General features: G+C 48.5%; 1 protein-coding gene across 5 annotated transcripts in view; it reads left to right on the top strand.

Annotated features, from left to right (window-relative positions):
* The window catches only part of LRRK1 (leucine rich repeat kinase 1), a 150,174-nt gene that overhangs the window by 99,841 nt on the left and 39,455 nt on the right, over positions 1 to 10,878 (top strand). For all 5 annotated transcript variants that reach the window (XM_043489447.1, XM_043489444.1, XM_043489446.1 and 2 more), the window contains 7 exons: positions 27 to 253; positions 1,289 to 1,416; positions 1,506 to 1,669; positions 2,644 to 2,781; positions 3,865 to 3,977; positions 4,985 to 5,061; positions 10,038 to 10,167. In XM_043489447.1, the coding sequence (XP_043345382.1) occupies positions 27 to 253; positions 1,289 to 1,416; positions 1,506 to 1,669; positions 2,644 to 2,781; positions 3,865 to 3,977; positions 4,985 to 5,061; positions 10,038 to 10,167 (977 nt within the window). The remainder of the gene's footprint in view (positions 1 to 26; positions 254 to 1,288; positions 1,417 to 1,505; positions 1,670 to 2,643; positions 2,782 to 3,864; positions 3,978 to 4,984; positions 5,062 to 10,037; positions 10,168 to 10,878) is intronic.

Here is a 10,878-nt window from a genome sequence, read left to right as displayed (position 1 = left end):
GCTCTGCCCATTTCCCCAACACCCAGGCTCTTCGTGTGAAATGGTCCCACCTCAAGCTGCCCTGGGTGGATCTGGACTGGCTCATCGACATCTCCTGCCAGATCACAGAGCTGGATCTTTCTGCCAACTGTCTGGCGTCCCTCCCCTCGGTCGTCCCCTGGGGCCTTATCAACCTCCGGAAGCTGAACCTCTCGGACAACCACCTGGGGGAGCTGCCCAGCGTGCAGTCATCAGATGAAATCATCTGTTCCAGGTAGGCTCCTGCCCCAGGCCCCGGTGGGGGCCCCGGCCGTGTGAGCCTGGCTGCCCCCACACTCTGCCTGCAGAGGCTGCTTCCTGCACTTGTGCTCCCTGATTGTAGCTGGTGCTTTGTAAAGCAGATTTTCAGCTAAAATAAGAGAAGGAAGTTGTGGGTGCCTTCAGCAAACTCTTGGGCACAAGGTCCCGGGCTGCTGTCCACGTGAACACAGGGAGTTCTGACAGGGTGGTTTGTCTGGCCCACGTGTCCACTGCTCTTTGCAGCCATGCAGGCCTGCTGGCCCATGATGCCCAGTCTTGGTCCTGCCAGCAGGAATCAGAGGAAGGAGGCTGGTGGAAGCAATGGGACCCAGACACCCCGGCTTTTGGCCTGCCTCCCAAGAAAAGTGAGCAGGAAGCAGTTAACTGCACAGGATTCTGGTCGTGGTCTGACAGTGTGCCTGTCTCTTTTTCTGGGAGGCCTTGGGAAGACACCCAAGCCCCTCTGCTGAGGCTGCACGGGGAGGGGAAGGACCTTCCCTTCCCTGATGTATTGATGATCATGCCTGTAAGCCCTCATTCCGTATGGGACATGAGCTGGTTTCAAAAGTTAAGGCTCTAAGTGAAGAGAAGAAAAGAATGTTGACAAGAGTGTAGGGTCAGTAGTAACTCATGTGAAAAAAGCCCCGTACAAAAAATTAAACAGCCGCCATGGAGTGGGGGGTCCTTAACCAGGGCAGACTTGAGAGTCCAAAAGGTTAAAAGCACTGCTCTCTGGACTTCCAGTAGCATCTAGGACACCAGCTTGTTCTGTTATCACATACTTGAGAAAGGTTACATCCCTATTGGTCAGTGAGCCCCGGACCCACCGACGAGAGCTCTGGTCTTCTTTTTCTACACGACATAGTGACGGTAACATGATGAACACAATCCATGGTGGTGTTTCAGTGCACATTCCTTGTCCTTGTGCCAGGAGAAAAACACATTTACAGAGAAATATGTAACCAAGGCTTGCTTCTGATGCCTTGACTTCCTTCTTTCCCAACTACAGGCTACTTGAAATAGACATTTCCAGCAACAAATTGTCCCACCTCCCACCAGGATTCCTGCATCTCTCAAAACTTCAAAAACTGACAGCTTCAAAAAACTATTTGGAAAAATTGTTTGAAGAAGAGAGTGGTATGTTTCATCATCAGTAACCTGATATACTTTGTCGTTTTCTTCTTGATTGGGATATGTTTACCAATTCATCCTCTTTTATCTTTTAGCCACGAACTGGATTGGTTTACGGAAGCTACAGGAGCTTGATGTTTCTGACAACAAACTGACAGAACTCCCTGCACTTTTCCTCCATTCTTTCAAATCACTCAATTGTCTAAACGCCTCCAGAAATAACCTGAGGGCGCTTCCAGATGCCTGGGCTTGTCCTTTGGTTAGTAACTTTCCAGAAACTGTGAAAGGAGCGGTCAGTCCCACAGAGCTGAGAGGGTGCACCATGCTGCCTCCCCTCGATGGGCAGAGTTGCTCCCATGTTATAGATGAGCATGTCTGTCACTCAGCATCTAGCAGCTGAGGGTCTTAGGCAGGTAACTCACCCGAGGGCCAGCCCCCCTGGCTTTGGGTTTGAGATTGGCACCATAGCACCTATAAGACTTTCCACAGCTACAGCCTGGAAATGGGATGGCCCGGGTCGAGTTCTGTCCAAAAACGCAAGGTCGTTTCTTTAGGACAGCCATAAAATAAGAATGAAGGAGAGAAGGCATAGTCTGCATCCATAGCACTCCCCTTCAAATGGTGGTTTTGTTTCTTGGGAAGTTTGCTTGTTAAAACAGATGGAACCGCATAAAGTATATTTGTGTTTTCTTGCTGTTATTTTTAACAGCAAATATGGAAATTCTCCATTCCTCACATTAATATTTCTAGTTTAAATGTATATGTGTGTGTGGTGTAGGCTCCTCTTCAGAACACTCTCCTGAATTGTCCCATTATTTTCAAGGACAATGGGCCAGGTGTCCTGGGGGAAGGGAAAAGACCGCGAGTCACCTTGGTCTCCCCAGGAAACCATTCCCACCATTCCCTGGAGCAAGGACAGGAAAACAGGGCAAGGATAGTCTGCATGCATGTGTGCTTCAGTTCAGTCTGACCCTTTTTCAACCCTGTGGACTATAGCCCACCAGGCTCCTCTGTCCATGAGGACTTCCTGGCAAGAATATTGGAGTGGGGTCTTTACTGCTGAGCCAGTAGGGAAGCCCAGGAATAGTCTGTAGCCTCTTAATTAGCTGAATTGTATTTATTACAGAGGTTTTTGTAATGGTCTTATTTTTAACATTAAATTTGGAAAGTCTTTCTCATAGAAACCCCTGCCTTTAAAAAGCTGATTAATTCTCTTTATTGTCATACTCCTAGAAATGTTGCAAAGCATCCAAAAATGCCCTGGAGTCTCTACCAGACAAAATGGCTGTGTTTTGGAAGAACCACCTGAAGGATGTGGACTTCTCAGAAAATTCACTGAAAGAAGTTCCCTTGGGACTTTTCCAGCTTGATGTAAGTCAAGTAATAGCACCTTATTTCTCATTTTCAGCTTTTGCAAGAAAACCACTCCACGTTACAGTTCTATGTACTTCTTCAGAGCTTTTGAGACAAAGAAAAAATAAGTTGAAAGAAAAGTTTAACCATCAATATCATGCATGGTTGCATGCAAAGATTGAGAGGAAATGCACAAAATGACAACAGCTCTGGGAGGAAGGTGGGATGATGGGTTTTTGTTCTCCAGAATTTTCTTTAATGTTGACAGTAAGCACAGCCCAGCAGCCCCTTGGACTGACCCTCTGTGGTTCTGTTCCTTCCTGGCTCCTGAGTGGGCCCGCCAGGCCCGCTGGCGCATGAGGCTCGGGCAGTAGCCTCATCCTGCCTCCCTGCCCGGAAGCAGAAGAGCTGGAATTCCCGGGCGTGAACTCAGGAAATGCCTTGTGCCAGAGCCCTGGCTGTGTGTGTCCCAGCAGGCTGTTCCCAGACCTGTCTGTTTTTCCTGCCCCCGTGGGAACCTCTGAAAGCAGAGCATGGGTCCTATTCACCGCTTGGTGCCCAGTGGGAACCTCTGAAAGCAGAGCATGGGTCCTAGTCACCACCTGGTGGACAGAGCCAGGTCCGAGTGGGGTACTCTCCATTGCCCCAGGGGAGTCCGTGTCAAGCCGGCAGAGGTTCCGTGACTTGGGTGGGTCACCCTCAGTGTTGCTGCTGCCACCGACCCCTGTCCAGGGTGTCACCTGGGCCAGCCCAGGGAGCCATCCCGTCTGCCCACCCCTCCTGCGCTGGCACTGTGGCCTCCAGGGCCTTCAGACTCTTCTTCTATTCCCGGGACAGGTCCACAAATAACTGTCACTCTTAAGAAGTGTCAATTCATTCCTTTCATTCTGGAATAATTGCCTCGCCTTGATCTGAAGGGAAGGATCTGTTAACTGTCCCATTCGCCCTTTCTGCTGTGATGTCAGGAGGCTGAAGACTCTGAGACCCCTCACTGTTGGAATCCCTGTGAGAGTGAATTGATTGTAACCGTTTGGTTCCCCTTCCGGTCCTCCACCCCTGTGCTATCTGACGTCACCTTTGCTCTCTCTCTCTCTGCCCCAGGCCCTCATGTCCTTGAAGTTACAGGGAAACCAGCTGGTAGCCCTCCCACCTCCAGAGAAGTGGACCTGCAGGCAGCTCAAAGCCCTGGATCTCTCCAGAAATCACTTTGGCAAGTAAGCAGGGGTGTCTGTCCCCGGTGAGCTCTCAGCTGTGTGCATAAGCCCAGTCGCAGACCCATGGGATGGCATCCATGCGGGGTCGCTGAGCGGCCATGACAAAGTGCCATTGACCGGGCGGCTGAAACGATAGGCATGGATTTCCCCCAGTTCTGAAAGCTGGAAGCCTGAGAGGGAGGCGGCGGCAGGGTCGGTTTCTCCCGAGGCTTCTCCTCGGCAGGCAGACAGCTGAACCCATGTCCTGACACGGTCTCCCCCGTGCCTGTCTGTGTCCTGATTGCCGCTTCTTGTGAGGACACCAGGCAGACTGGACCCAGGCCCACGTTCATGACCTTGTCTTAACTGGATAACCTGCTTAAAGGCCGTGTCTCCAAATACCTCACATTCTCAGATGCTGGGGGTTAGGGCTTCAACATGTGAGTGGGAGGGGCACAATTCAGCCCAACACAGTATCCTGCAATTTCCGGTCTTTAGGGACTCCTGGAGAGTCTCCCTGTATTTAGCCTCAGTTGTCCTTCTGTTCAAAAGTTTTTGCCAGTCACTAGCCAGTATGTGTAGACTGAATAAAAAGTACCCTCCAAGGTCTCCTTAGGAAGACCAGCTTCCTTAGTTCACTTGCTGAGGGCCACCACTGCGGCATCTCAGTGGAACTTACCCCTCGCAGAGAGCTCCCCGGTGAAGAGAAAAGCGGCAGCCCCTGGAGTGGGCCTTCCTGCCAGGCTGCCCCTGCCTGAGACCGAAAAGCTCAGGAGTGGAAACCGCCAGTCCTGCTGGTATTACGTCACCTTCTCTGCTTGTTTTTGTTTTTTGCCAAAAGACTTGTGAGCACAACTGGTGCAGTTAACAGACAATGGCTGTCCACGCTTACACGTCGGCCACAGGGGCCCCAACACCCTGCTGGGGGTATTTTCTCCCTTCTTTCTGTGTGCCATTGTATAGTCACAGCCCGAGTAGAAATGTCTTTGCCATGCTTTCCTCAAACTTGGGCGTTTCTCCCCCTGCAGAAACGAAGACGTCCTTAAAACAAAGCGCATTTCCTTTTTCACCACCAGAGGCCGCCAGCGTTCGGGGACGGAGGCAGGTGTGTGTGTTGCTGCCGGGAGGTGAGACGGCTGGGGGGCCTGCAGGGAGGCATCTCCGGTGGGCTCTGGCCTGCAGTGCCCTGTGGAGTGCCCGGGCTTGATTCGGGCTCCTGACTGTGCCCGTGGCTCGTGCCACACAGATGGCCAGTCCGTGTCCCGAAACCCCCTTTCCTGTCTGCAGCCCAGTAAGTCTGGCAGCTCCCATGTATGGATGACCTGCTGTGTGAGAACTGCCCTAGATGCCTTACATGCGTCAGTCTCTCTGTAACCATCACAACATGATGTGGGTTGTGATTTTCCATCTTGCCGATGAGGAAACTGAGTCTCTTCTTATAGGGATGGTAACCCTCTGTGGGGCCACCCTCAGGAGTTCATCTAAACTCGGGTCACCTTCCAAAGACTTCATCTCCTAAAGCCATCACGCTGGGGGCGAGGGCTCCCACTCACAGATGTGAGGGGACCTGATTCATTCTGAGCACAGGGGTAACTGATGTGGGCAGGGGCTGCTGAGCGGGAGAGCCAGGCCAACACCGTGAGTATCGGCCCTGGGCCTGGGGGCTGCGCTCTCCTGCCTCCACACCGCGGCTTCCTGTGAGGCGCGCATGGAAACACCGCGGTCCTGGGTCCTGCAGGCTGTCCTGGCTGTGCTGAGACTCTAGAGGCGCTTGAGGTCTTCCTCCAAACTCATGACAAGGCCAGTTCAGCAGAGAACATTTCTAGGAAAATAGTTCTTTTTGTTCCTTATTTCTGTAAGGTACAGTGAGAGGTATAGACTTGCCCCTCACATTCAATCACCAGCCCTCTTTTTTAACCTGAAAGTCAGGAGTTCTAAAGCCATCAATGCTCATAGATCTATCCCTGTGGATACTGTCCCAATGGAACCGATATTTAGGTTATTTTAGGTGTAATAAAACTTTTTTCTTCAGCTTGATTGATCTATATTGACAACTGCTTTTTAAGTGTAGATGGTGTCAGGTGGGAATAAGAAATGCCACAGAGGCCAAGACATATTTACAGGAGGTGAACTAAACAGTCTGCCTACCTGTTGCCCTTTTTTGATGATTACATATGATTGAAAAAAGAATGTATCATAGTGGAACAGAGAAGAGTCCAAAAATAGACCTAATATAGGAATTTAGTGTGACACAAGTGGCATTTCAATTCAGTGGGAAAAAGAATATTTTATTATTTTAATAAATATTGCTGATATAACTGCTTTGTCCAGCTGAAAGAAGGGAAAACACTGCACCAGTGCCCTCCTTACATCAGTTACAAATATCTCCATGCAGATGTCAGCTTGAAGCATTAAAAAAAAAAAAAAAGAAAATAACATTTAAGAGCATAAATATATAACTTGAATGTAGGCAGATCTTTAAAAGCTAGGTGGGAAATCCAGGAGTAATTTTTGAAAAAGCAGAATCTTTAGCACTGTAAAAAATGGGAAAACTTTGTTCAGTAAAAGCATCGTAAGCAAAGTCATAATGCAAACAGACCAAGAAGAAATATTTGCAACAAAAATTGTTGCAACATAAACTGGCTTAAATCCCTAATATACAAAGACAGCTTACAAATTGACTTTTTTTTAAGTCAACCCAATAGGCAGAAACTGGGCAATGGATATAAACAGTTCATAGGAAAGGAAGTCCAGATGGCCCAGGAAGAAACAGAAAGGCCTCGAACCTCGCTACTAGGGAAATGCAATTTGGAATTTCATAACTGATCCTTTTCAAAACAAAGGGCCTTAGGACTTTGGAAATTGAGTCCAGACCTGAGGATTTCACTTGGGAGGAAGGAAAAACGAGCATTTTTCTTCTCATGGCTGCCCAGACGGGGTGGCGGGCAGGAGAAGGGCTGCTGGTGGACCTCAGCTGCACTCCCACCGCGGCAGGCCAAGCCTCGGGGGTTGGAGTGGACTAGTAGGGTGTCTCTAGTCTAGAAAGGCAGACCATGCCGGCGCCTTAGGAGGTGGGCCAGCACTCCCGGGGGACTAGCCGCTTTTTCATGAAACCGCCAGAGTGCAAGACCAGAGGCACACGGGGCCCAGCGGGGCAGAAACACGCGCCGTGCCCTGGAAAGTGGCCCCGTGGTGGCCAGCAGGAACATGGCTGGAGCTGGGGAGGACCCAGCTCGGGAGGCTCCCTGGCAGGGGTGGGGGGCGCTGTGCTGCCCACACACGACAAGAGCCCCGTGATTTTGTCGATTTCATCTAGAGAGTTGAGGCCTGTGCCTGGGTGAAAGGGAGAGACACTTTTCCTAAGAGGGTTGTTCTCTCAGGCTGTTGGCCTGGGGTAAGGCATCATCTCTACTTGTTTGCAGATGGATAAAAAACTCCAAGTAGATTTATGTACACTCAAGTAGTCACGTTGGCGCAGTGGTCTTGTCCAAAAATAATTTGGGTGGCCATTTTTACAGTAAAATTCAGACCAGCTGAGTCATAAATAATGTATGAATAAGTAATTACAGTTCATAAATACCTCGAGCTGTGCTCTCTGCCCAGCCCGGTGTTCAGAGTTTCCATTCTGGGCCAAGAAGTCTGTGACAGGTGTTGTCTCTGTATAGAGGACAAGTCCCTTATTCCATCTGTCTGTTTCTTAAAGAGGCTTCTTAAACACCAAGGTGAAACTAAACATGGAAAGTACAGAGGCCATGTGTTCAGAACGTGTTCTCCGGGAAGAAAGTGGGTCTTTCTTGATGTTTTTTTTCCATGCAAATTAGGGCAGGGTGAAGTTGATCATTCTTTTTCATTAAAAAAAAAAAAAAACACACACACACTTTTTGAACGTTTTCCTTATAGAACAAGGATTAGTACAAAGCTGTCCTTAAGAGTCTGTTGCACATTTATTTCTGTAGGGGCCACTGTGTTGAGTCCCATTCATGTGGTGCTAGCTGAGCAAATTATCCAGGCGCCAATATCAGTATTCTGTTATCGTCTCTCCCAGAACGTTCTCTGATGCCAGGTTACCCTGTTACCATTGCGACTGCGTCTGCATGTGTGGAGAAAAGCCAGAGTTAAGGGCGGAGCTGTGATCCAGGGCAGAGGCATCGTTTCAGCCTCACAAAAGAACTCCAGCTTCTCTGTCTTGTGTGTCTGGCAGAGAACTGGCTGAGAGGGCTTTGAGGCCGTTGTTTTATCTTGAATTTGAGCTGGAAGGGGCCCTCAGGGGGGTGCTCACCTGCCCCCATTCTCCCTGCCTCAGGAGAAAGGAGAAGGCACTTCAGAGATTCTGTTGCAATTCGACCCTCTGATTCCTATCAGTTTCCAAGCTTTCCCCACATTCTTTCTCAACTCACACATTCTGGTGCTGTAGAAACAGCAAATCTGATGTAATTTTAATAGGAACCTTAAAACCAGCATAATTACTGAAATCACTTAAATGTACTAGAGAGTTGACTCGTTCCTAGGAAGCATAAAAACCAAGCCCACATTATTATTTTTCAGTTAACTGGCTGTTTTATAATTCAAGAAGTAATATATGCATTAATGTATGGTAAACAAAATTTCCACACTGCACCTAAGGGTGTGGAGTGAATATTCAGCCTTCCAGTGTTACCAAACCGAACTCGGGTCCACTCACCCGTGTCCAGTAAAGACCATGTAGCGACACTGGGTCGTGGTGAAGGCAAGCACAACGTTTATTGCAGGTGCCTGTCTAGGCAGGCAAGCTGTCCAGGCAGCCAGTGCTCAAGAGCTTGAGCTACCCAAAGGCTTTCAGGGAAAGGCTTCTAAGACAGAGTGAGGGAAGGGGATTATGGGGGTGGGAGCAGCTCACTGACATTCACCTGACTGATTGGTGGTGAGGCAGTCGGGAGTCAGCATCAACTTTCTGGTTCCAACGGTCTGGGGTCTACGTGCTTGTGGACAGCACACAGTTAACGTCTTCCACCTGATTGGGGTCTCAGACTGCAAAACAGCTCAAAGGACATGGCTCAGAATATTCTCTATAGCCCTTGAGGAGGAAGTAAAGGTCCTTGACTTTGTTTAATGGATGAATTATTGTTATTTTGACTTGCTTGACTGTTTTCTTTTCTTTCTGCACTTTCTCAACTTCTCTGATGAAAAGTACTCTTTGGAGCTGGGGAAGCCTAGAAGGCCCCAGTTTTTCTACAGACAAGAGGCGAGCAGAGGACATGGGGTTGGGGAGGGCTGTTCTGGGAAAGCCCCATAGGGTCCTGCCCAGTTACACCAGTGATCTCCTTCTCCAGAGAGAACTACGGAACTTCACGTGTCTGTGGTATCAACTGCGTTTGTGTCTGACGTCCACTATAACATATAACATCTGTAACATGTGGTATTTGTAGTGTATATACACATGCTGATAACATGTAACATGTATACATATTAATGTGCATGTGTGGTATATGTGTGCATGCATATAACGTATGTGCGTGCACATAACTTCATGTAACAAAAGTAAGCATGTAGGCATGTGTGTTGTGTGCACATGCACAAAACATCATATAGCATGCATAATTATGCACACATGCATATAACATATCTAAGTGCATGGGGGGGCTGTTTTTTCACATGTTTGCACACGTTTTATGGTACACAAATTTAGGCTTCTAGATACCTGCTTCCATACCTTGCTTTTTTGATTTACCAGTATCTCTTATGTATCTCTTCCTACCCATACATGTAGACCCACCCCGTGCTTTGTAATAATTGTATAGAATCCCATTATTCATTTAACCAACTGCCTGTGGGTGGACATACAAGCTGTCTTCTACCTTTGTTACTGCAAACTGTGCCACTGAGTGTCCTTGTTCTCACATCTTTGCCACACATGCTAGAATGTCCGTAGGACCATTTCCTAGAATTGGAATCCCTGGGTCAGTGAGATGAGCATCTCATTCTGATAGATTTGTCAAAATACCCTCTAGAGGTTTTACCAGTGTATGCACCCACCTGGCCTCCATGTTGTGATGGCCCAGAATTATCTTCCAATGTACAGTCTGCTTTGCCATTTCTTTGCAGTGTGTGTACTGGAATTTCCTGCTTTCCTGAGTGAGTCTTTGGAAGTCCTTTGTCTGAATGACAACCACCTGGATGCAGTCCCACCTTCAGTTTGCCTACTGAAGGGCTTATCAGAACTCTACTTGGGAAAGTAAGTACACAGCCAGCGCTGCTGCACCGGCCCTTCAGCCCAGGAAGCAGAATGTCCTTGTGTGAGACATCCAAGGGCACTGGAGCCAGGGAGACATTATCTACATACCAAGAAGCAGCAGTTGGATTTTCAGAGCCAAACTTAGTCAAAGAGGTAGGGGAGGGGGAGATAGGGGTAGCTATACAAGGATGTCTTCCTTGCTATTTCACTCATTTATAATAGGAAGAGCAGCTCAATCATCCATCCTTTCATTCACTGAGTACCTACTGCCAAATAGTGCTGAAGGATTCAGACAGTGTGCAAAATAATTCAGGCTACATTGCCTTGTCTAGAAGAGGTAGTGATCATCTTTATGATAGTGTAATTAATCGAAGAGATGGAGAAGTTGGGGGAGGGGACCCTGTTTTAATCCATGGGGATTTGCAGAAGACAGAGCTGCCACTGTACCAGTGGCTTCCCAGGGAGAAAGGCTTTGGAAAACCATGCGTGTTCAGTTGCACAGTCATGTCTGATTCTTTGTAGCTCCATGGACTGTAGCTCACCAGGTTCCTCTGTCCATGGAGTTTTCTAGGCAAGAGTGGCTTGCCTTTTCCTGCTCCAGGGGATCTTCCCAACCCAGGGATCGAACCTGCATTTCTTGCGTCTCCTGCATTGGCAGGCAGGTTCTTTACCACTAGCGCCACTTGGAAAGGCTTTGGATTTAGTATTTAA

Source organism: Cervus canadensis, chromosome 17 (genome assembly GCF_019320065.1).
Source record: "Cervus canadensis isolate Bull #8, Minnesota chromosome 17, ASM1932006v1, whole genome shotgun sequence".
Taxonomy (NCBI): Eukaryota; Metazoa; Chordata; class Mammalia; order Artiodactyla; family Cervidae; genus Cervus; species Cervus canadensis.
Note: the sequence above shows the minus strand (reverse complement) of the source record. Positions and strands in the feature narration are given on the sequence as shown.